Source organism: Perognathus longimembris, chromosome 16, assembly GCF_023159225.1.
Source record: "Perognathus longimembris pacificus isolate PPM17 chromosome 16, ASM2315922v1, whole genome shotgun sequence".
NCBI lineage: Eukaryota > Metazoa > Chordata > Mammalia > Rodentia > Heteromyidae > Perognathus > Perognathus longimembris.
In genome coordinates, this window is record NC_063176.1 from 2109797 (window position 1) to 2136279 (window position 26483).

Consider the following 26483-nt stretch of genomic DNA (forward strand, 5'->3'; position numbering starts at 1 on the left):
GTCTCAGAGCGCAGTGCTTTTCAGCAGTAATCCCGCCCTGGAACCCGGATGTCTCTGACTCCAGAACCCAAATGATTAACAAGTGTGCTGAAGAAGCACCGCCGACTGAGCCACTGCGCGGAGGACTGGGCTCTCGCAGAGGAGCCCCGCGGCGTGGGCGCCCGGCAGGGATGCTGTCACTCCCCAGTTCTTTCTCCACCCGCGCTGGTTGTTCCGGCTCCTGCACGCAGGAGGGTGATATGGCCTGGGTGTTCTGCCGTCCGTGGTCCTGGCTGGGGGTCCTCGTTGGTGGGCTGGTGGGTTTTAAAGAAGGACACGCACACACTGCCCTAAGTGGGTGGCATCTGAAGGGATGTCTGGCTCTGAGAAAGACCTCGGCCCTCCCCTGGCCGCCCCGGGTGGGGGGGTGGGGGGCACTCGGCCTCTGGAGCAGGACCCCCCCCCCCATTCACATTCCTGCTGAGGGCAGCCACAAAGCCACCCCAGGCCTGCTCCCCGACACCGCGGCCCGTGGGGCTCCAGGGAGGGAGGAGGGGGAGCACGGCACGCTGTCCTCAGCGCCAGGGGAAAACGCCAGGTGACCCGAGCCGCCACGGGTCAACTCAAAGGGCTCGAGCGACACTCGAGACGGTCCACGCTCGAGCCGTGCACTGCCGTTCCACAGCGACCGGACACACATCACAAAGCCCAGGCCCACCGCGTCTGCCCGCGAGGGTGGGCGCCGAGCATTTCGCCGCGTACGTTTCTCAAGTGGACGTCTTTCCTAAGATGCACTTGAATCATGAGGTGCAACTATCGGCAAGCCACGGACAAGGCCCGTGTTCAGTTAGCGAATTGATTCCCTAGTAACGGCTCCCACTGTGATTTCTTGGGGTAAGTTATGATGACTGTAACTCCCCGCGGGGGATATTCCTATCCCTGCGGTAACTGTGACTTCACAGTCGTATTTGTTGTGAGTCATGGCCAACATGATTGATAGGAGGACGAACAGGTGGTTTTAAGATACGGTTCTGAAGAACATGCTTCCAAATCCATTGCACACGGGCGTGCTAGAGGTTTCCTTGACAATTCCTGGCTGTTCTCTGTTATTTTCTAAACAAAGCCCGTGGAGGCGGGAGATGCGGAGTGAGCCGATGGCGCGAGAGCGGTGCTGGAGAAGCCAGGGCCTCCGAGCCCCTCTCCACGCTGCGCCCCGTGCTGGAGAAGCCGGGGCCTCCGAGCCCCTCTCCACGCTGCGCCCCGTGCTGGAGAAGCCGGGGCCTCCGAGCCCCTCTCCACGCTGCGCCCCGTGCTGGAGAAGCCGGGGCCTCCGAGCACCTCTCCACGCTGCGCCCCGTGCTGGAGAAGCCGGGGCCTCCGAGCCCCTCTCCACGCTGCGCCCCGTGCTGGAGAAGCCGGGGCCTCCGAGCCCCTCTCCACGCTGCGCCCCGTGCTGGAGAAGCCGGGGCCCCCAGTGCCTCTCCACGCTGCGCCCCGTGCTGGAGAAGCCGGGGCCTCCGAGCCCCTCTCCACGCTGCGCCCCGTGCTGGAGAAGCCGGGGCCCCCAGTGCCTCTCCACGCTGCGCCCCGTGCTGGAGAAGCCGGGGCCTCCGAGCCCCTCTCCACGCTGCGCCCCGTGCTGGAGAAGCCGGGGCCCCCAGTGCCTCTCCACGCTGCGCCCCGTGCTGGAGAAGCCAGGGCCCCCCAGTGCCTCTCCTCGCTGCGCTCGTGCGCACGATAGCTGTTCACACACGCAGCACCCCGACGCCCCGCTGTGCAGAATGAGCATCATGCCCCCCGGGCCGCAGAGACTCTGGGAGCGGGGTGATCAGCCACGTCTACAGGGCCCACAGACGTGGCATCTTCTGACACGGCTTTGTCCCAGGCTCCTCTGCATGTCTTCCCGGGAAGCGTATTCACACGGCAGAGTTCATACCTTCACAGACGCCATGTGCGCGTGTACTGCTGAGCGTCGAGGGAGAAAAAGGAAATGCGCATGTGCGCATGTATGTACGTACATGTGCGTGTACGCATGCACATGCGTGTGTGTGTGTGAGAGAGAGAGAGCGACGCTCATTCACTGATCTTCCTGTTTGGGGTTCACCTCGCGTTGCAGTGAGCCCCCCCAAAGCCACTCCCCCTACCTCTGGGCCATTTACACGTCCATCGAGCGTGCAGCACATGGAGGTGTCACACGTGAATGCAACGCGAGGAAGCAAGCCTTTAGCTCGCAGCCTTTGTGATTTCTGGCTATCCCTCTCTCCCGGCTACTCCAGTGATCTTTTGGCCTTTTGTGCTTGCTCAGCACACATACGGTTGTTTTCCCTCCAAAGTGAGTGTCACGGGACACGCAGGCACCACCGACGACCAGCCTCGGAGTCTGCACTCCGGGTTGTCCCGGTTCTCTTTTACATTTCAATACACGACGTTGGTTTCACGGAACGTAACGTGCACTTGGCTTGCTTGTTATGAGCCTTGAGTCAGGTAACCTGCGGGAAAGATCTCCGATGATTTCTTGGCACGTGGACCAGCGGTTCTCACTCAGCGAGCATTCTTCGATGTCATCTGGAGTAGTACATTCACGTTCAGGAGCTGCACATCCTGCCTGCGCCCCTTGAAGATAGGATTGTCACCCCCTCCATGTAACTTTTCATGCCTTTCTCTTTCCCCAGACATCCATTTTCACCCCAGCCTTTGGATCTGAAACAAAGGTCAGAATCAACAGTAGCATGCGAACTGAAGAAGTAATAAAGCAGCTACTGCAAAAATTTAAGGTAATCTTCCTCACCAAGCAGAACTGGCCATAGCATCAAAGGTATTTATCAGCAGCCACATAGATGAGCCCTTCTGAGAAAAGACCAAGGAGCCCGTAAATCCAGCCACGCCTGAGAAACCACAGGGCTCCTGGGGGTGCCGAGAAAGGGGGCGGTAGGGACACAGGTGCATGAGCGGCTTAGGAACAAACCACCGTGTCGTGCCTTCTTTCCCTCCACAGATTGAGAACAGCCCCCGGGACTTCGCTCTTTACATGATTTTTGCCACCGGAGGTAGGAAAGCTTGCGCACGTTTGCTACCCAAGCCCAGGGTGTTCATTTCTGCTCGTGGAGAGGTCAGATCGGTTACTTCATGGTGTGTGGGGGGGGGGAGCTAGGACGGGGAGGAGAAAGGGGACATCATTGGGGTTTTCTTCGGAGAGGGGGAGTTACTGGGGGCCAAACAGGCCTTTCTTCCTTCTTCTCTAGGCTGCCATTTCTCACTGTGGCTGATTCTCGTTTGTGTGTAGAGCAGAGGCGGCTGAAGAGGACAGATATCCCACTGCTGCAGAGACTCCTGCAAGGCCCCTCCAAGCACAACGCTCGGCTTTTCCTCATGGACAAAGACGCGGAAGAAATCAGCAGTGACGTATGGCCTGCTTCGCCCTCGCCCCGTCTTCGCTCCTTTCCTCATGGCCCAGCCCTCTCTCACACGAACGTTCTGCTTTTTCCTCAGGTGGCTCAGTACATTAACTTTCATTTTTCTCTCCTGGAATCCATTCTCCAAAGACTAAAGGAAGAAGAGAAAAGAGAGATTCAAAGGACACGAATGAAGTGAGTCAAGAGGATGCCCTTGTGTACGTAGACCTTTCGTGAGTTCAATGGACGAAGGGTGTCCAACGTTTAATATGTCTTCTTCTTATTTTCAGATTCAATACTGAAAAAGCCATTATACTGACATATCTACAGAGTAAACAGACAGTCAAAACAGAGACAACGGTTTAGCAGAGCAAGTCTCTAGGGTTAAAACACTTCGACAGGGAGGTTACCATGTGATGAATTCATCACGTCTGTGCTTGCCTTGGAATGTGTACTGGCCTAATCTGTAGGAAACTGCCGGAAAAGCTTGTTTCTCTTTCAAGGAAGGGGACGACCTAAGGTTCACAGCTGGTCTAAGATGAGGTTGGTGGCATTTCAGTCACTGAAATAAGCTTGAATACTGTGTATTCCAAATGCCTCTTACAGTAAAACATGTGGCAGTCGTGAATTTCAGTAGCCTCCTCTGGTACGGTTCAGTTTTTAAATTCCTTCTAAACGGAATTTAAGGTAACCAACTGTTATCAACAGACTCAAAAATGACTGGGAGGAAAACCTCTAGCTCTTGAAATAAATGAGAAGCACATTCTTAAGCCGTCGGCCATCTTATACGGATGGTGTCTCACACCTCCTTAGATCTACCGGCATTTTCATAAAAATTGGAAATATATTTAAGTGGGTTTATGACTTTGACTTTCAGTAATATGTGAGCAGTCTGCCTTTAAGGAGGGGGAATATTTTGGACTCTTAAGAAATCCAAATTCTAAAGTCATATGGTGGTGGTTCACACCTGTAACCCCTGATACTTGGGAGGCTGCAGTTGGGAGGACTGCGTGTTGAGGTCAATCTAGAGATTGCAGCTCAAAAGACCCCTTCTCCATGGAGAGCAGAGTGCAAAACAAAGCATTGACACAATGCTGGGCACTAGTGACTTACGCCTGTGATCCTAGCTGCTCAGGAGGCTGAGATCTGAGGATGGTGGTTCAAAGCCAGCCTAGGCAGGAAAGTCTGTGAGATTCTTATCTCCAATTAACCACCAGGAAACCAGAAGTGGTGCTGTGGCTCAGAGTGGTAGACTGCTAGCCTTGAGCAAAAAGAGCTCAGGGACAGCACCCAGCCCCTGAGTTCAAGCCCAGAACCAGGGAAATAAATAAAACCAAAACCACAGAAACACCAACACACAAAAAAAGGTGGAGCCAGGCTCAGTGATAGGGTTACTGCCTGGCAAGTACCAGACCCTGAATTCAGATCCCGTTACTGTAAAGAAATAGGAATGAAGAAAGGTTAGTTGAGTTAATCTTCTCTATTTTTGCGAATAAATACAGCACAGAGATTCAATGCATTGCACTGGTTACAACCAGATGGTGGCAGATACTTGTTTGTTGCTGAAGGATTATGGTGGATAAACCAAAATTGTCTCACTAGGCTAGGCGGGCGGGGGGGGGGCGGGGTGTGCTCTCCATCTCTGCTGAATTCTTGTTGTTCTGCAAGGTGTTCTCAAGTCTGCTAAACCCATTTGGACAAAACACTGAGCAACTGTATGTATGAACTCTATACTAAAATGGGGTTCCATGTAACTGTCTTCCATTCCCTATGCTGCTTCTACTTGCATTTTTCTTTAGCATGAAGTTGTTGGATCTCATGACCTGTATGAAGGAATAACTACGTGTGTAATGAACCCAGCCAGATGAGTTGTCAATATTAGAAATATGAAACGTTTTAAGATAACCATATTACTTCTCAGTATCACGAAAACCTGAACTTGATGAAAGCGAAAGTGAACCTTTGCTGTCCTCAGAAATGTCTCACTGAGTAAAACACAGACTTGAACCTTTATCTTTCTCCTACTGATGAACAAGAAAATACTCATCTCACTAAAATAAGGCAGGTAGGAAGGATCATTAAAGTTCAGAGTACTTAGAAAAATTATAAGGTAGTATCAGGTGCCCTTCATAAACATGACAAAAGAGCAACCTTACTTTATAAATGTCTAAGAAATGCACAAAGGCTTGCACTGTGGGGGAGGGGGGGAAGTAGATGGTATGCAAAAATGATCAATTAGAGAAAAATAGGAATCATTTCTTAAGTATAAGAATTGTCTCGATAGTGCCTAATACCTTGTGGTTGGTTTGACTGATCGGTGCTCCATGAGTAGTCAGAAACCATGCAGTCGTTGACCTGAGAGAGTGTTGCATATTGCTTACATTATTAAGCTACGTTAGGACAGTAGCAGTGAAATGGAAATAGGAGGCTCCTAACGCTCAAAGGTGACACTTGGGAACAAGAAACAAACAAGGCTTCAGAATTCGCAGGGGAAGGTCAGGCTGTTCTCGGGGCTCCCCTGGCCACTGTGGGTCCCCACTGGTCAAGCAGACTGTGGAAGGCAGATGTGCCAAGACTCAGGGCTTTGTTCCTTGGGTAGCAGAAAGGAAGGCGACACTGCACCCACGTGTGGATCTCTACCGCCCTCTGCTGGCACCAAACAGCCTCGTGCAGACCGCGGAGGAAACAGCAAGACAACAAAATCGTATCATGTCAGCACAGCAAACCTTACACTGGAAATGATCAAAACAGCAAATCACAGGAAGGCAACTTAGCAAGTGGCAAACACAAATGAACGCGATTTTTCTGCAAGATAAGTTAGTAGTGACCTTATTTTATGTGATCTTATCATATGAAAACATTCTGCAGCTATTTATTATACCATTATTTATTGTCACAAAATAGCCTAAAATAGTAAAAACAAAAAAAAAGTGATTTTAAAAATCTACTCACAGAATATTATGTTATTATTAAAATTACATATGTAAGTTAATTGTAGAACTAAGTTATCCTTATACATCTAAATAAGAATATATACATACGTACTAGAAAATAATTATCATACATTAGGCATGTATGTCTTGTGTATGTACACATTGACACTTATACTTACACTCACAAACTAAAAAGTAACTTTTCCATCTTCCATAGAAATATGGAAAATTCATGCTTTTTTGATATCTCTGTATTTAGTAAGTGTTACATAATAAATGTGTGTTGCTTTTAAATTAGGAAATAGATTCAAAACTTACCAACAAAATGTAGCAAGTACATGCAAAAGAAACCAAGAACCATGTAATGAGTCAAAGGACCGTTCACATTTTGCTTCTGTGAGAGTTTGAATACATGTCCGTAAAAGCTTTGATACTTTTCCTTCCAAAATATGGCACTTAATCTCTCTCACTTTTAGACTGCCAGACTTGAGATTGCTTTTTATGTTATTATTAATTGAAAAGAAACAATGACACGTCTACGGGGTTCAATGTGATGTATGCACACATCGTGGGATAAGTAAATCAAGCTAACTAATACGTACCACCTCTCACCTCTATCATTTCTTTGTGGTTGTCAGAATCTAAGTCTATTCCTTTAGTAATTGGCGACTTCTACTAAATAGAAAAAAAGCAAAAGGGAGAGCAAGGGGCTTTGGAGACGAGATCACGGAAGTTCCTGTGGCTTCCTCCTTGTTTTGCCTCCTTGGGCTCACTCCATCTGTGAAGGCCAAGCAGCCAGAGCAAAGGCCCAAACCACGAGGCTCGGAGATCCTTTGCGAAAACCAGCGGGGACCTGGGCTTCCCGCAGGGTGCCACATCACCAGCCGTCTTGGAAGTGGATCATCTCGTCTTGGTCAAGTCCTTTGTATCCCTCATCGCTGCCCTGCAGCTTTCTGGGAGATTCTGAACCAGGGAAACAGTGGAAGCACTCCTCATCCTCAGACGCACGGGAGAAGCAGCCTTGGCTGTGCTCCGCTGTGCTGTGTGTAACTTGTCCCACCGCGGTGAAGAACTAATAACAATTTCTGAGGAAAAGAGTTGTCTTTAAAGTTATTTTTGCATAATACAGGATCACAAACTTCTGTCAGAAAATGTCATCCTTGATTTAAATGGTCTCGATGTTTAATTCCACTTACACATTCATTAAAATTAAATTCTAGATAACATATTATGATTACTAATGGTGGAAAACCATCACATTCATTTATGTATACCTTATTGTGCCTCAGATTATGTCTTGTGCATATGATATGCTCAATAAAATTAATTGCACTAAGGAATTAGTAAACATGTAAGAGAATGAGTGAATTACCTGAAATAATAAATACTCCATTTCTCCACAAGTCTGATCTACTGGCTAAAAAAATATAAAACATTGCTATTTGGTTTTCCCTAATATGAAGATATATTTTGCTATCTCATGGCTCTATGAGATATTCATAGGCAGAGTTAAGAATATCTGCACTGTTTGCAGGAACTGAATGGGAAAAATTCCACTTACAAGGCAGTTGATGAAGAACAGAAGGCAGCAGTTATTGGTAAGCTGAGGTACCTGTGCAAGGAGTATGGAGCAACGGAGAGAGCCCACGGCCACTTGCACGTGCAAGTAATCGTGTGCAATAAAGTGTCAATATTTGACGTACAGTGAGCATTGTAGTCCCATGAAGAAGCTATTCTCTCAACCTCCTTATACAGATGTGAAGGTACGCCATCACAAGGTTAGGAGATTTGCTAAGGCCTTAAATAAAAGAAGTAGGTGGGATTTGAACACAGGGCTCCAACATCCATGTTCCTAACATCCTTAGCGTGGATTCTGGAAGATTGATTCCAGGACCTCATTGGATGTCCAGATTCAATGTACCTTATGTAATATAAGGAACAAATATTGCATTATAACCCACTGACATCTTCTACATGCTCACATGCTGTGTGTGTGTGTGGGTGGGTGTGGGTGTGGGTGTGTAGTTTAAACTCAGGGCCTGGGCACTGTCTGTTAGCCTTTTTGCTCAAGACTGGCTAGTGATCTACTGCTTGAGCCACAGCTCTACTTCTGGCTTGGAGTGATTAATTGGAGACAGGAGTCGCATGGACTTACCTGCCCGGCTTGGCTTCTAACTGCAATCCTCAGACCTCAGCCTCCTGAGTAGCTAGGATTATAGGTGTGAGCACCATTATCCCAGCTACTACTTGCTTTATTGTACAAAATAATCTTTAAAAAATACAGTAAGTCGAAATTATAAGCTCTGTATGTTACTTATGGCAGATTCTTCCTTCCGTTTTCTCCTCCTTTCTTCCTTCTTCCTTCGCTTCTCTTCTTCCCTTCCTTCCTTCCTTTTCTGTGCCTGTACTAGGGCTTGACCCCAGGACCTTTCACTCTTGCTAAGCTCCTGTTTCCTCTTCACTCTTCCCAACATTCCAGCACTGCCTTTGGTTCTCCTTTTTTCTCCTCCATTGTGAGCTGACTTCTTAATATACATCTTCTGTCTTGTGTAAGAAAAAGAAATGCTCTCCTTTCCAAATATCTATAATCAAAAGGCGGGTTTCAAGACTGCCTACTTTCTTATTTACCAAGTAGAGCAAGTTTACATACCTGTTCATTGTCTCAGAAAAGAGAGCGGAGGGAAAGTCTGGAAGGTGTCCAGAGCAGCTAATCCTTCTTAGGGCTCAGGGCCCCCAGAGCCCCCCCTGGCTGAGCTTCCTCATGCTGAGATGTGGGTTCCATGGAGACTTCCGGGGGCTCTGAGATAGTCATCCTTTTGCTAATGAGTCCTCTTGCAAGCACCAGCACTTTAGAAACCCCCAAAACATTTCATCATCTCTTCCTTCCCTGTGCAGCCTTTTCATAGAAGGATAGCTTTAAACATTCCAGTCTTGTTGCACTCAAATTTAACATTGCCAGATTCTTTCATTATTTTGTTCTTTTGCAATTCTTTCATTACTTTTGTTACCATCCTTTGCTCCAACTTCTTGCCAAGAGTCAGACCCAAGGAAATAACAGCAGAGGAAGTAGGGAACCGTGATTATCAGGGATTGTGCTCCCCAAATCAGCAGAGCAACATCACCTGGGAACTCATTAGAAAAATTAATGACCAGTCACCATCCTCGACTCTCTGAACCAGAACCTCTGCGTGGAGCGCTTCCATTTCACGTTAACAAATGTTGGAGGTGATTCTGCTACACATTAAAATTTCAGCATCATTGCCTCAGAATAATCACACCAAGGCAAACTTGACCCAACGTTAGAGTTGACACATGATTATACATGATAATCTTTTTATCTGAAAATCCTAGCCAATTTTACTTTAGCCTAATCGAAATTGCTGGGGGTGGGGGGGTGTGTAATTCCCTTTAATTTGGGAAGACATCCTAAAAGGAAGGAAGGAAGAGGGGGAAAGAAAGAATGGACCACTATTATTCGGGCTTTTCACTATTAGGTTGAAAATTGTTGCTATGAAAAAGGTGTAAGAGAAAGCACACAGGAATCTTCCTGTAATCCTGTGCATGAAATATCTTAAGAACTTAGTGTTCAAATTCGGGAGCAGGTGCACTGGAGAACGCTAGTGCCCTTGGAGCATCTGCGGGCCTAGGGTTTTCAGCACAAGTGTTGACCTGAGTGAGCTGTCTACTCGGGTTGGGGACATGTGTTCTAAATGTGTTACCCCCCCCCAAAAAAGGAATTTAAAATAAATAAGTTGATCAACAAACACTTTCTGTGAAGAGCCAGACGGTAAATATTTGGGGCTTTACCGTCCAGACATTCTCTATGGCAGCCACTCCCAGCGACTACTGTTTCCAGAAGCAGTGGTAGACACTGTGTAAACACGCGGGCTGTGTGTATGTTTTCGTCTGCTTCACTGCTGTGAGAACAGAATTCCTGTGGCTGGGGACTGTATGAAGAGAAAAACAAGTTTCCTTGACTCAAAGCTCTGGATACAGTGTCGTGTTTGCCCCCGGCAAGGGGCAATGAGGGAGAGCCCAGCCTCCGTCAGTGCTGCCCTTTACCTACCCAGCAGCGCTCACGGAAGCCAAGCGGCCCAATGACAGTGACAACGACAATGACAGTATGGTAGGCCGCAACTGTGTCTACTTGGCCTGTTTCCTAAATGTCCTGTGGCCTCCACGCTGCCCCCCAATGGACTCCGTTTACAACGTCTGAGTCTCTAGGCGACACGTTCAAGCCATACCCAAAGCACAGCCCTCCGCGTGCAAGAGCCCCCTCATTGACATCATGAGACAGGAGGTCTGCGGGGGGGGGCCTGCCATTGCCTCTCCCGCGAGGACGGTCGTGGCGCTGGGTGGGTGCGGTGTACTCATGCATTTGACTCACGGCACGCTCCACTTCTGACGGGCCCACGGGCTGCGACTGCAATCCGAGGAGCAACGACTTGCGAAGGACGTCTGTGTGAACGGTGGCTGAACGGGGAGCAGAGATCTATTGCAAACTACTGGGGCCCAAACAATTCTTGTCTGTAAAAATAGTTCCCAGCGCCATTGCTCACTTAGCCTCAGGCCTCGCCAGCCTTTCCTGGCCTTGACAAAGCACAGATGGTCGTTTTAGACTCTACCTCGTTCTCCTCTTACCTCCCATCCTGCTGTATTGCAGCGCCGGGCGTATCGCTGGTAGGGCAAGCAGTCCATTCAAGGGCTCTCTTGCCGATTCCCTTTGGCGACTTCACATGAACTGGCTGTGACATACCCTACCAAAAGAGTGTCAGCAATTTAGGTTGCTTACCATCTTCTGGAAAAAAATCACGTGTCATGCACACAAATATGCCAAAATTAAAATTAGAAGAGAAAAAAAAAAGGCTATCGGGAGAGAGGTCATTTCTCCTCCAAGCAGGAGCTCTGGGAACAGGATGAAAGAAGCTTAGTTATCTTCTATCTGTGGTGGGCTAGACCTCAAGAAGACAAAACTACAAATGAGGAGAACTCAGGCAACCGACCCTACCCATTTTTAAGAAAGGCAGGAGAATAGCTGGGCCCTAGGGGCTCGTGGTGCCTGTAATTAATCGTAGCTGCTCAGGAGTCCATGACCTAAGGGTCAGAGTGTGGAGCCAGCCTGCGCATTGAAGTCCCTGATACTCTTATCCCCCTCCAGTTTACTTCCAAAAGCTGGAAGGGGAGCTGTGGCTCAAGTGGTTGAGCAAAAGGACTCGGAGACAGAGCCCAGGCCTTGAGTTCAAGCCCCAGGAATCACACACACACACACACACACACACACACACACACACACACACACACACACACACACCAGAGAGAGTAGGAAATGCCTGCTCTCCTCTTGTGAATGGAGGGTATCAATCTTGTCTGGACAAGCAGGTGAGAGAAGGAGAAAGGTCAGGGGAAGGGGAAGGAGGAGGGGGAGGAGACCCAGAACACATCCGTACAAAGCTGTTATCTCTATAGACGGCGACATGGGACGGCCTTGCTTACTATAAGCAGGAAAACAGACATGTCATGAATTGCAAATAAATTCACCTCTCTCTTTGCTATTCCTCTTACATACGCCTGGGCCATTTTATCGGCATGTCCTCTGGGAGTCACTCTGACCGCTTCATTAGGATGACAAGTCACTGAAAACCCAGAGATGTCGGCTTTGGGGTGACTCGCGTGCCCTGTTGTCAGCTGCTTCGGTTGAAGTTGCATGGAAGGCACCTGACACACGGCAGGTGAGCTGCCTCCCATTTGTGCAGCAAGTGCGCACACACACACACACACACACACACACACACACACACACACACACGGCGGATAGGGCCACGCGGGAGCGCTAGTTTGTTATTTAACTGCAGCACGGGTGGAATTTCAGTGGCAAAGCCGAACGGCTTGTCTGAAGCAGGCCCGGGCTCCTTTCCGAAGCTCCTCTGCTCCAGAGCCTTGTCACCCAAACACCTGCTAGGCTTGGAAGGGGTGAGTAGTGCAAAGCACTCCATTCACGCCCCAGCCCCTTCCCCAGCCGCGGGAGGCCGGTTCTACTGCGCTTGTCAGAGACACAGCTACTCCCCCAAAGCAAGTCTCCTGTCCTGACATCTGAAGTGTTGCTTGAAAAAAGAGGAACACCATTCTTATCCCATTACGCCTTTCCAGCTTTGAAACAACGAACGGGATCCTCAGGACAGACGTCCATGCCGTCCTCTCAAGAGAACCCAGTGTGTTCTGAGTCTGCCCTTGAACCTGGCAAAAGACAAGTTGTGCTTCTACTTAGGAACAGCAATATCCATGTGCAACTGTGATTGCGATGAATAGGAGAGCAGACAATTGCATGGAAGGAGCAGGATCAGGGCAACGAAGGCACACACCTGTGAAAGCAAGCCTCCTGCCTTCCGACTGAGGAAAAGAAGGACACGCAAGAGGTTGTTCCCACCTGCTTTTCTTGCTCTGTAGTTCCTCATCCGGAGCCAGACACCAGTCCGCATGGAAAGCAAATGAATCCTGAGAGGCTGGTGGAGGCTCATGCATTTAGTCAGCTCTCAGGCCCTCAGGGCAGGGCCTTCGGAAGGCGACGTTTGCTTTCCAGCAGGGGCCCACGGCGGGGGTGATGGTTCGGGCTTCATGTATCCCACGTAAGTCTCCAAGGATGGAGGCTGCCTATCCCAGGGAGAAACAGAAGTCAGATGTGATTTTCTTAACTTAGATTGTTTTAAGTATTAGATGAATAGCGAGAATGTGCTAAAGTATACTCACAGGGCTGCACAATGTACAAAGAAATCAAAGGGCAAGGCCCTAAATGGAAATACAACCAAGTGCAACCTATAGCAACGTGAACGGCCACCGATTAACTTCTGGGTATCCAGTACGCACATTTATAATTGTCAGCAGAGAGATGCAAATAGCCAACTCGAATTATCCAACAAGCACCTTGGTCTTAGGGTGCATTTCTTTCCTGAGACTCTCTACCTGCCTCCACCAGCCCCTAAAAAAAAAAAGATTACACTGGAAATCACAATTCTCTTACTGAGTTTCCACTCTTGGGGAAAGAAGGAAATTTTATAACACTTTAACATACGTAAGGTATAAGTTTCTAAATTAGGGGTACCACCTAGAATGCACGAAAGATACCACAAAATAAATAGAAGGGTTTCTTTTCTCATTCTGAAAGGTGATCGTAACTTCTCAATCGTATCACCGAACAAATCAATTCTAATGTAGAGAAGACATAAAAACGTCAACTTAGAGAACCCTTTAAAAAATATGTAGGCTATTCTCCTCTGCTTCTTAGTAGTTTTACAGCACAAGCCAAAAGGCAAACCACATTCCTCGTTTGACAAACGTGAAAGCAATGATGAGAAAAAGGTGGACAATCACCGTAAGTCAGTGAGTGGAGATACCCTTCCACCCCTGAGGGGTTGTCAGGTCTGTGGTCCATACTCACCAAACTACCACCACGGGCAAACGCTTTGCTCTGTGAGCAGCAGGTCGTAAACGCTGCCACCATTTCCTCGCCAAGGAAGATCAGCTCCTCTGCGGGGAGCTGGGGCCGCAGCTCGCCTTCCTCACAGCTGTAAACCCCCCAAGCACTTACTACTTCCGTCTATTCTGTTCATTCTCTGTCTACATTGCCCATCCTTCTTCAACTACTTTCAACTACCAAAATTTCTTCACCTCCATATTGGGTCTGAGTCCCCAGATTCAACTGTCCACAATCCTCCTCCAGCTCTCAGCACCTAGCGCCCTCACACTTAAAAGAACATTTTATTTTTTTTTGCATTTATTCAATTGTAAGTCTCCCTTTTCCCCCATCGCATTCCCTATAGAGAAAGGCTTTCTGGAGGTAGAAACACAGGAAAGCTCTTGGATTGTTTCCTAATCCATAAACTTGGAATAAATGTTTGTCTATTAATTTGAGACATGGTCAAATAAAGCACGGGAAGTGTAACTGGTCCCAGGGAGTGAGCCAGGACTGTGACTTAGACGAGATCGGGTGCGTTCAGGGTGGGATGGCCATAGACAGGACTCTGATTTAGCTCTGCTTGCTCCCAGCCTCCTAACTTTCTCTTGACCCATGGGAAGCAGTTCAGCAGGACAACCTCATACGTCTGACATCCTAAGAGCAAGTCTTTGCCCTGCCATATTTCAGCTGTGAATCTTTGTCAGGCCACCTAACTTCTCTGCATCTCTGTTTGCTCATCCGGTAAACGCGGAGAAAGTGTGCTTGTTTTTCATATGATTGAGTTTCTATGTGTGTGTGCTGGTAATGGAACTTGAACTCAGCGCCTGGGTGCTGCCCTGTAGCTTTTCTTGTTGTTGTTCAAGGCTAATGCTTTTCCACGTGAGCCACAACTTCGCATGTGTGATCTCTTTAAAATTAAAATAATGTCATTAATTTTTATTTTACCAACCGTGTGGGGCTTGAACTTGGAGTCTAAGTGCCGACCCTGAGCTCTTCTGTGCAAGGCTAGCTTCACCTCTTTGAGTCACAGCTCTACCTTCAGTTTTCCAGTGGTTAATTGGAGATAAGATTCTCAAGGATTGTCCTGCCTGATCGGGTATAAAGTGTAACCCTATCATGAAAATAACCAATATTAAATGGTGCTGAGGGCATGGCTCAAGGGGTAGAACTCTGTCTTAGTAAGCTCAAGGTGCTGAATGTAATCCACAGTACTGCAAAAAAATAACAATAAATGCTGATAAGAATATAGAAGAAAGAGAAGTCCTTTAAACAACTATTGGAAATGTAATTTGGTATAACCATTATGGACAACAAAATGAATATTTCTCAAAGTATATGATGCAGATATATTTCATCTGGCATATACCCAAATGAAATGAAATTGGCGTATCCAAGAGAGGCTTGAACTCCTGTATTTACCACAGCACTATTCACAAAAAGCTAAGATCTGAACTCAAACTGTCAGTTGATAAATACACTAATGGATAAAGAAAACATATGTTTACCTACATGTATGTATTACACACTATGGAATATAATTCAGCCATAAAACAATAGAATCCTATCATTTATGTCAAAATGGCTTAAACTTGAGGGTATTGTGTTAAGTGAAATAAGCCGGGCACTTAAAATCAAATTGTACATGTTTTTCCTCTCATCTATAAGAGTTTAAAACATTAATTTTAAAGTAGGAGGGCATCAAATTGTATCAGAGATTAGGAAGGGGCAGGAAATAGAAGTAGGTTAGAGACAGATAAAAGTAAGTCCTAGAATCCTGCAGTGCAGTAATTTTAGTTCCCAAAAAATCATGTATTTTCTAAACAGTTAAAAAGAGAAATACTCACTATAGGTTTCAATGCATAGAGAAATGATCAGGGCCTGGAGATACTAATTATCATCATTTGACCAGGACACACTGTGTGAATGATTAAAATAATACAGTTAAGAATTCATTGTATACACCACAAAATTAAGAAGAATAAGGCTGGGTGGGAAGGGGTGGGCGATGTGCAAGGCCGACACTGATCAAGACGCAGTGCATCCGTAAGCGGTTTAGTGAAGTGGCACCTCCTTCGTACAACGACTTAAAGATGGCAAAATAAGTTTTAAATAATCATAACGAACCCCATTCATGTGTGCCTTGTTTACGTTAATTGGGAACAAAAATGTTCGAGCAAGCGTCAAAAGCCCCGCGCTTTGTGGCCCGGTTTTGAGGAACATCACCTGGGCACGGGCGCGGTTCGCAAAGTCCCCCGTGCAACGTCCATCGTGTGTGTCGGGAGCATCATTGTGAGGAGAGAGAGTGAGTTCATCACATTTCATCTCGGGAGATTGGGGACGGAAAACAGCGCCGTCTCTGGAAAGACAACGGAGGAGCCACTAACATCATAAGAGCATCGAGCGAACCATGATGGCGCTCCTTGCCGATACAACAGGACCAGCTCGAAAGCCGCTGGCTCCACAGACGGCGTGGCGTGTGGCAGCCCGGGGTCACCTTGAACGCGCAGGGCTGACGTCCTGCTCACCCATGCTGCTGCTGTCCTTGTGCTGCATACCAAGAAAGACGTGGGCAGCTCTGTCCTGTTATGGCACCGCACGTTGTGTAGAGGGGACAGCATCCTGTTGTGAGAGCGCGGCAGCGTGAATAACCCACCGCAGACTGCCCACCGTGTACCTCAGAAGGAGCTGCGTTCCTCCTGGGGGGTCACCCACCTCCCAACTCTTTATCCATCCTGTCCTAACGACTGTGAACCATTCCTGTGAACCCCCCCACCTCAGCCATCCCCGGGGAACGAGAAAGAACCTAAACACAAAGCCATCAACTGCTCACACAGAATCGGGACACAGACAAGAAAATATATCTGAGGCAAGGGGCGAGTGCAGAATGAATTCACACAGAACGTAAGACGCGCAGTCCAAACTTCCAAAGCGCCTCACAAGCAGTTTTTTGATAAGAAGATAATGCTTTCAAGTACTGCATGGTGGGTGCTTCCTGAAAAGAGAAAAATTCCGTTGAAAACAGCAAAAAAAATTCACTCTTGATTTTTTAAATTTCTTTAAACTACCAAAGTGTATCACAGACAAGTCATCCGTAGAATTTTCATTTTAGTAATTTTACCTACGGAGAGGAATATACATCTGTGGTTCATTATAAAGGCAAGGCCAGCATCGTTCTTGATGGTGTATTTGATAGAAAGCCTAATGGGAAGAACTCTGTGAACGCAGCTCTCTCTTCTGGGATAGGGTGGATTGTGTGGGCAGTAGCGAAGGAAGGCTTGCCAAGGACAGAAGAGAAACGTTACCTTTCATCCTGGACTTTCATTCACTATCTCACAGTTCGCGAGGAAAACAAAGAAGAGAAATCCGGCAGATGTCGACTGGTCCCTAAGGTCTCAGAGAAAGAGAACGCTCCTAACAGCCTTGGTTGGTGACCAGCGGGGGGACAAGCAGTGGATGTGGCAAGACAATAACAGATAGTGCAATTTTTAAAAATCATTTCCAGCAACGGAGGGCGGAACCTGGAGCTGCGGCCCTGGTGACTCCTTAGCCTTCTCGTGACGCAAATGGAAGAAATGCCCACCTCTGCTGGAAAGGAGTTGGCTTTCTGCTGTTCCTCACGACACCTCTTTGCCATCTCTTCAAAACCAGCAGCGACCGTTAGAAGCACTGGGAAAAGACAAAGGGATTTCTTCTAGCAAGTTCAAGAGTGTAGCTATAAGAACAATAAAATGCTTTTGTTTAGATAAAAAAGGAGGCAAAGGGAGAAGGAAGACACAGGAAAGAAATAATGAAGAAGAGCAAGTAAGGACAGGAGAAAGGGGAAAAGGAGGACAGAAGGCAAATTAAAAGGAAGATAATAGAGAGAAAGGTTTCTTTCCCATTACAGAAAAATCAAATACAAGACAGCGCTGCCCAATCCCCAGGAAGAATTCTTTAAAGCCCTTCTTACTGGAGTTCCTAACTTCAGATAAGGGAAACGATTGCCCTTCTAACCCAGAACACTGAGCTCTAAGAACATGCTGTCTCCTCTCCTCTGACTCTGCCACGTGGACAAATCTCCCTTCCACATTCGAAGATGGCTTTCCACACACATCTCATTCCAGAGGCAAGTCCAAACGATCGTGGGACAGGCTACAGTGCACATGTGCTTTCCAGGAGAAAAAATAAAGACATGAAAGCAACGGTCTCTGCTTTGTTATGACTGTGGTGCTGAAAACGTTCTCCCCAAAGTAAAAGCTGTGGTTTTCCAATGGGAAGCAAATAGTGTTCCCACTACTGTATTTCCCCCCAAGGTAACAATGGGAACACACCTCTATTGTAGGGTTTATCACATTAGAAGATGCACATGACTAGTGTAAAGGTCTTAAAAGAGGTGTGAATGTCCCATCCCTAGTTACACCCTCAACACAGCCCAAAACCAGGCCCAGGTGCAAGCAGAAGACGCAATGCGTGCAATCCACAAAACCCAACCATGCTCCTCTCGGATACATATTGGATTTAGCCTAAGAATAATTATTCAATGAAATCATTTTTGTACTAAAATGAAACTTACCTGTTTATGAAAGAGTCACTGTTATTTTTATAAGCCTGGCATTTCTCTTCAGGATCCAGCCTAGAAAAAGGAGGCAGAAATCCCACAGTGGCTTTCTTTTTATATAAGAAACAGAGTCTTCCTTCAGCTGTCAACTTGACTGCAACATTGTGACAAGTTATACTTCTGAGAAAACACTTTCTGGGCACTCATCCTCTCCTGTAGAGCATTCTCCTGGAGGAGGTGGGGAGAAGGGGTAGTTTTTACTCATGACAAAGTTATTTAAATGGTAAGTATTACCTTCAGGAAAGAGATGAGGCTCTTGCAGTAGAACCTCTTGACCCCTACCCTTGAGCATCATCTTACACTCTGGGAAATGCTCTGCATCCTGCCACAAAAGGACATGACCTGTCACTCTCTCCTTAGTGACTGTATTCCCTTTCCCTTCAGCCTTTTTGTTGTTGCTGTTCTCATCTCCTAAGGTAACAAGGTCAGTGTGGGTTTAACAATGGTGCTTAGGAGTTTATTTGCAGGAGGCCCAGAAAAGAGTGTGTGATAATAGAGCATAGATTGAAACAAGCACGTGGTGCATTTGCAGAATACTAACCACTTTCTCTGACCAGCTAGCTAGCCTGGATGGATGGATGGATGGATGGATGGATGGATGGATGGATGGATGCCAGATGGCATGCTATATACCCAAGAGGCATGTATATTACGTATTGAAAGTATATAGGTAAGTCCTCTTGTACATCATATACAGAATTGCTTTTCTCTTGAGCAAAGCCCTTTAAGTATGAAAAATAGTGTAGAGTGTAGAGTATCTTTCTGAAGTGTAGTGTTTATAATAATTGAAAGTTGTTTACTTACAGCCATCTCTAAGCATTCTGGAAGTTTCGGGTTGGCCAGGCATCTGTCCTTACAATGTGTCATTTTCAACGGGCATTTCAGTTTCGTCAACGGTGGCTTCCTGAGCATACTGGGAACCTGCGATGACAGCCCTGCAACAGTCCACACAGCCCCTAATGAGCATCTGCGGAATTTCCAGTGATGTCTAACAAAATCTTACAGGAACATTCACCTGCTGAATAGCCCAGAAATTATCTGAGGACACAGCCTGTTAATCTTACAGCCTCCCGACAGCTCAACGGCTTTACTGACATTTTGTAATTAGTGTTGTGTTTGTTTTTCATGGCTTTTATTTAACTAAGTCATGGTTGAGAAGCATGCACAGTTCTAGAATGTTTCCGATAAATAGCATCAAACTTCATTATTCAAAGGAGTCTAGCACAACTCACAAGGATCCACTGTTCTCTTCTATAAATTTCTGGGTAATGTTGAAGCCACCTGCAAAGCAAGAATATTACTGTATATGGTAATATTTTCACATTTATCCAATAAACTATAGGTGACAGCTAATCTACAAAATATAAAATAAAATATTTAGGGTATAAAATAATTTTATATATTTAATGTAGAAGAGAAAATTCATGAAAATCAACATCAGGTCGTAATCATTATGATTTTGTGCTCAGGGAATATTCACACTACATTGAATTTATTTGAGTTGATTTCAAACTGATCAGATTTTAGATTGAAGGCTGACGGATCCCCTGATATAAATCTCAATTGTAAGCATCATTTCTATCCAGATGTCTACCATTTAATCCTAGAGAAGTAGCAGGGAAAAATAACTAATAAGTTATATAATTCCAGGGCAGGGTCAGACAAGAGATGCTACAACATAGTGATACTTGATGTCATTATAATGCCAGTCACACTCATATTCGATGATCTCCAGACTCATTTAAAGTCACAATTTCTCTCCCAATGCACGTATACAAATTAGAAAACATTTCTGTGTGTCCACAGAGATTACATTTATGGAGTCCTTATTCTTTACACAGTATTGTGCTGATCATTATGAAGCAATAACAATGATCAAGAAAGACATCTCCCCTGCACCTCACGGAAGCAGAGGGATTCTATGACTGTAAGCCAATTTAAGACGGTTAAGCATTTGTCAAGAATACTTTATGTTTCCTTTGTTTCCCAAGCCAGGAACCAGAAAAAGGTTATTGGAGGAATATCCTATGAGTTGAGTCTAAAAAAAAATTGTAAAAATTTCCCCCGGGGGGCTGGGAATATGGCCAAGTGCTTGCCTCGTATACATGAAGCCCTGGGTTCGATTCCTCAGCACCACATATATAGAAAAAGCCAGAAGTGGTGCTGTGGCTCAAGTGGCAGAGTGCTAGCCTTGAGCAAAAAGAAGCCAGGGACAGTGCTCAGGCCCTGAGTTCAAGCCCCAGGACTGGCAAAAAAAAAAAAAAAAGCACAAAAAAATACCACCACCAACAACAACAAAAAGTTCCTCTGGGAGAAAAATAAGGAGTCCTGTCTTTCTGTGTGGAGAAACGGTGTAAAGAATACATAAGATGAGAAATCTTGAAATGTAGTTTAAGAAAGATGGTCCATTTTGATGAGAAAGTAAGTCCTCCAGAGGAGTAATAGGACATACTCCAGATAGAAATGGCCTAGGTTCAAATCATGAGTGTCTTATATATAAAGCTGAGGAGTTGGAAATCACAGAAAGCCAATGATTAGGTTTATAAATAGGTTTATGACCATTTCTGTACTCTGCATATCGTTCAAGCAATGATCTACCTTGTATGCTTAAGCCCTCTCACAGGGCATAACAGATGCTAAGTGGTGAGAACTATTTATCAAGTAGGTGGATGGAAGAATGGGGGAAAGATAGTTATTAAGGAGTTTTACCCCGCTGTAAAATAGGCAAGACCTTAATTTTGGTAACAATAATAAGAATGGGGGAAGAAAATATAGGTATAAAAGTTATGAAAGAAACCAGAAGGATTGGGAAGTAAGTTGTTACAAGAGGAAAGGAGAAGCAGAGCATGAGAATGGTGATTCTAACCTGGTGTCAGTGGCTCGCGCCCGTCATCCTAGCTACTGAAGGAGGCTGAGATCTGAGCATCACGGTTCAAAGCCAGCTTGTGCAGGAAAGTCCCCACGAGCCTCTTACCTCCAATTAACCACTCAAAAAACAGAAGTGGTGCTGCGGCTCAAAGTGGGAGAGCGCTAACCTTGAGTAAAAAGTGCCCCAGCCCGGACCTGAAGCTCCATTACCGAAAGGACAGCAACAGCACAAACAATGATCATTCTCAGCAAGCCCTGGGGCTGGCCACCTTGGCAGGCACGTGGAGGGGTTATCAGATGGAGGAAAACACTCCACGTCTCCAGTGCCTTGAAGGGCACTTCTGGGAAAATTACAGAAAGATGTCATTCCCAGACCAGAGAGAAGGCAGAAAGAGCCTCCTCTGAACACAAAGCCTTCAAAGGTTTCTCCCTTTGGATCTCAGAAACCCCAAATCTATGCCCACCCCCAAGCTTACGCTGCTTGAGGCAGTCTTGGGGAAATATGCAAAATGAATAGTTGAAGCAAAAGTATATACCATCTAATTGGAAGATACAATGGACGACCAAAGATGCAAAGCAAACATCTGAATATCAGTTGTTCTGCTGTTAGCATGAACAATATAGACACACTTGCAAGAAGTAGTAATATTTTGAAGGCTAAATCCTGTCAATAAGCAACCATTTCCTGTCACCGATTGCTGGTCATTTTTTGAGTGTGAAGACTGTATCTGTCTGTAGATTGGAGAACAGGCCTGTTACAATGCAAGGTCTGGAGCGGGTAGTTTGACTAATTTGAAAAGGGAGAAAGAACTTGGTAAAGAATGAAATTGGAAAGAAAAGAAGAAGCTAAGGAATAATTACCCTAATCTAGTCACTCCTTCTTGATAGACGAACAGATTTCCTTACCTACATCTTGAGGCTTTGTAGGTGGAGCTAGGGATTCAATCCAAAAGAACAAGGAAAAAAAATCAAAGCTGTAAGCTTGAACAGCTTCATTTTTACAAAAGAATATAGTTAAGGAAAATCAACTTTTATACGATTCCTGGACAGTATTAGTTAAAAAATAACCTGCTTAGCCTACTTCTGAAATATCACACATTTCACCTGCACCTATTGCATAATTTTTTGGTAATTATTACTAGGAAAGTATCTATTGAGAAAATGGGTCCACAGACTAAGTATGCACAACACCTTATTAAATAGCCAAAAAAAAAATCTTGAAAATTTCAAACATTAAATGAAAAAGGACTAGGAAAATTTTCCAAAAAGAAAATGCAACCTTGTATTCCAGTATAATCAAAGAGATTTACACTTGAAAATAATAAATCTTATGTGGTAGAAGCATAACAAATAAAACAATGAAAACATCAGATTCTATAAATATATAGCAAAAGGAACTCATATAAACAAAGCTTTCAAAAAATAAGTTTATAATAACAATAAATAGTTTTTAAAAATAGCCTCATCACTTGAACCAATCACTCAAATTCTGAGAATCTATACTAATAATAGGATTGTGTGTATATGGAAATATTTTTTAATACTTGGTTTTAGTTACAAACATGTCATATAAAACTTTTGCTATGTTCTTTCTATGCCTAACTTGCTGAAAATTTTGATCAAAGGCCAAATTTTGTGAAATATGTTCCATATTTATAAAGATGACTGTATGGGTTTTGTTCATTGTTCTATAATGTAGTATATACCATATTTATTGATTTAGTTTTTTGAACCATTCTTTCATTCCTAGAGTAAATTCCACTTGATAATAATGAATGATCCCTCTCATGTGCTGTTGATTCAATTTACTGAGGAATTGTTTTGAAGATTTTCTTTTTGCATCTTTGGTCATTTGGAATATTAGACTATAAATTTTTACATCACAACATTGTTTATTATGTGAATTTTTATTGTACAAACAAAAGTTACAGAAATGTAATATATGGATACATCTAAAAGTAGATTGATGACTTTTTTTCTCTTTCAAGAGGCTACAGTTCCCATTTCTAGTAAAATAGAAATTTCATATAGTTAGAAACAGGTTTCTCATCAGCTTTACAATTTGCCTAGGAATGATCTAAAAATTCACTTCTTCCCTTCTACTTGCCATAAAGTGTAAAAAGGAGTCAAAGGCAAGTTTCCTTGTTATTCCTAACAAAGGAAAGATGTATATATGTATTATATATCGTATAGACATATAAAGTGTTTTTGTAAAAATGAAGCACTAATCAGACTCTAGCTAATAAGGACACTAAATGGAAATGCCATATAGGTCAAAAATCCAAAACAAACCTAAAAGTGGTTGTTATTAAAAGCTCTAGATGCACTGTGAGATATATGTTGTCTATTTTCCATGTGTGTCTTCAAGCAATGGAAGTATCCAAAACAAGGCCAACTGTCTTAGACTAAATTACAATATTATATAGTCTGGCCCGACCAGAAGAACCTCAGCATCAAAAGTATGATAGAGAAGCAGAGGATACATCGTAGTACAGCAACTTATTTTCAGTGAAAGCCTGCCAGATTCCTTTATTGTGGAATATACTGTAAACAATCAAACCACCAAAACATGACTGTACAACAGTGAAATGTTTTCTTGCATTGAACTGAAGACATCTGTTTAATAATAATAAAAGAGAAAATGTAGAAAGCTACTTAGATCTGTTACTTTGTAGGTTCAAAATACCCTAGAAACTTCAAGGCAATTTAATCTCCATCAAGAACAAAAACAAGTATTTGTCATGCAGTTAAACGCATCATTGTAGACAAAACCGGTACAAACTGATCAAGCAGACTTAACAAACACTGATGTTCAAGCTGGGGACTAATATTTAAATGCTGATCAATAGAGAGTTTAAAGGATTTTTTGTTGTTGTTTCTCTGTTTCTGGAAACTCATGTATTTTAATTTTGTGTTCTTAGATTTCTTTGTGTGTGTGTGTGTGTGTGTGTGTGTGTGTGTGTGTGTGTGTGTATAAATTATTGGCATTCCTGGTATGAGCATGTCTGCTTTAGCAATTAGTGGGATAATAACTATAATCTTTAATCTTTTTTTTTTTTCTGGTTGTGGGGCTTGAACTAGGAGCCTGGGCGCTGTCCCTGCACTCTTCAGCTCAAGACTAGAGCTCTACCACTTGAGCCACAGCACCACTTCCAGCTTTTGTTTGCTTGCTTGCTTGTATTGTGTGGTTAATTGGAGAGAAGAGTTTCAAGGGGACATTTCTGCAGGGGCTGCCTTCAAACCGTGATTCTCAAATCTCAGCCTACTGAGTCGCTAGGATTACAGACATGAGCCACCAGTGCCCAGCTATAACTTTTATCTTACAATGGCTTTGTCTGGTTTTATTATCAGCTAAATGCTGGACTCATAAAATGATCTGAAAAATATTTGCTGGACCTTGATTTTTTTTTATAGTTCTTTAAATGCTTGGTAAAATTCAGCTATAAAGGCATCCAACAAAGGATGTATATTTTGTAGCATGGAATAGTCTCTGGATAGTTGTTAGGGTCATGGGTCCAAAACATAAGCAAAGTCTACATTTTCTTTGCTTATTTTCTGACTAAATAGTCTGTGTTGTCGCAAGCGGGAAATCAAATTGCCCTTCTAATATCGTACTATAGTCCATCTCTCCCTTCAGATTTATTAATTCTGCTTTCTATACTGAGATGCTCCAATTGAAGTGACATATACATATATGTAATGATGTATGCGCACGCGCGCACACACACACACACACACACACACACACACACAGCATCTTCTTGCTTACTTGCCCTTTCATTATTTCTAGTAATTTCTTTTCTTATGAGGTGACCGGCTAGGAGAGACCAGAGGGACACAGAGCACAGCCAGTAGAAAGTCTTCATGAGCTGGCCAGCCACTCCGCTGGGCTTCGGGGACACCTCCTAGGTGCAGTCCCCAGCCAGATGTCAGCTCCTTCTATACCCAACACCCATGTATGGTTCTTTTCTGCAGATGCAAGCCAAGCGGGGAGTTACAGAAGCAAAACACAGCCTGGTCAGCATGACCGTTACTTAGCTACTAAAGCGGTAGTGTACTTGAACATCTCAAAACATTAGAAACTCATTCCATGGGTGGGGGCGCCGTTTATTTTAAAGATGGAGCTACATTTGCCTAGCTGGTCCAGGGATGCCTTATCACACTTCACACTTTTGTCTCTTTTTAACAGTTTTTTACTTAACGTTTATTTTAACTGATAGAAGCATAGCAACACTGCTCTTTTGTTTTTCATTTGCATAAAATGTTATTTTTCATCTCTTTACTTTCTATGTATAGTCTTAAAAGTGAAGTAAGCCTCATAATTGTCTCTTTAAAAAAAAACCCAGTCAGTCTATGTTTATAGAATGAATTTAATCCACTTATATTTGAAACAACAACTTGAATACGAAGACCTTTTTGTTCACTATTTTATGGTGATTTTTGCTCCTATCTTTCTGTTTTACTCTGTTCTAAAAGTTGTCTGAAGTTGCAGGCTTTGAATCTTTTCCTTTCATTTTTTTGTGTATCGACTATATGTTTTCTTGTTTTGTGATTACTGTGAGGCTTATATAAAACATTAAGTTCTATACTGTTATAGTTGTCTTTTCTTCAGCCTGAAGAACCTGCTTAGCATTTCCTATGTTAGTCAGCCATAATTTGTAAGAAGAAAAACCTTTATTCTTTGTTTTGGAAAGACTGTGATTCTGAATAAAGGACTCTCGATTGATAGGATTCTTTTTGCTCTTAGCACTTGCATTATCCCATTATCTTCCAGCCTGTAAAATTTCTGCAGGGAAGTCTACTAATCTAATTACTAACCTAATTAGTAATATCCCACTGTGTGGCTAAACCATAATTTGTTTATATTCACCCACTGATATCCAATTTATATTTCTAAGGGGAAATTCTTACAAATAAAGCTTTTGTGAATGTTTGTGCATCTTTTTATTAACATGCATATTCTCTTTCTTTGTGATAAATAACAGTGGGCATCTGTGGCTATATAATGGATATACAATAAAATGAATGAGAAGTTTTCAAATTAAACCATTTTGCACTCCCATGACCAATGTATAAGATGGACTTTAAATATTCTCTTTGACAATTAGGATGGTCTATGCATAATAGTTTTGGCAGTAGTTGAACTAAAGGTGTGGACACTGTCCCTGAGCCTCTTGGTGCTCAAGCTTAACCCTCTACCACTCGAGCCTCAACACCATTTCCAGTTTTTGGTGGTTAATTGGAGACAAGAGTCTCATGAGGAC

The 26483-nt window shown here is 44.3% G+C and overlaps 3 protein-coding genes across 3 annotated transcripts in view; 1 reads left to right on the forward strand and 2 right to left on the reverse strand.

Moving 5' to 3' along the window:
• Positions 1-3999, forward strand: part of Rassf6 (Ras association domain family member 6) — a 28272-nt gene extending 24273 nt beyond the window's left edge. The window contains exons 6-10 of the mRNA XM_048364178.1: positions 2652-2753; positions 2975-3026; positions 3263-3381; positions 3469-3566; positions 3662-3999. Coding sequence (XP_048220135.1) covers positions 2652-2753; positions 2975-3026; positions 3263-3381; positions 3469-3566; positions 3662-3737 — 447 coding nt within the window. The 3' untranslated portion in view covers positions 3738-3999. The remainder of the gene's footprint in view (positions 1-2651; positions 2754-2974; positions 3027-3262; positions 3382-3468; positions 3567-3661) is intronic.
• An 8709-nt stretch (positions 4000-12708) lies between these two features.
• On the reverse strand, positions 12709-22215 carry LOC125365002 (afamin-like). The gene is given in 12 exon segments (XM_048364856.1): positions 12709-12952; positions 13737-13863; positions 16649-16746; positions 17335-17426; positions 17429-17466; positions 18307-18471; positions 18612-18673; positions 19156-19219; positions 19221-19286; positions 19584-19632; positions 22126-22177; positions 22180-22215. Coding segments are annotated over 12 exon segments (978 nt in total). The 3' UTR covers positions 12709-12823.
• Positions 19580-26483, reverse strand: part of LOC125365003 (alpha fetoprotein) — a 28055-nt gene continuing 21151 nt past the window's right edge. Inside the window, exon 17 of the mRNA XM_048364857.1 lies at positions 19580-19632. The gene's annotated coding sequence lies outside the window, so the exon portion shown is untranslated. The remainder of the gene's footprint in view (positions 19633-26483) is intronic.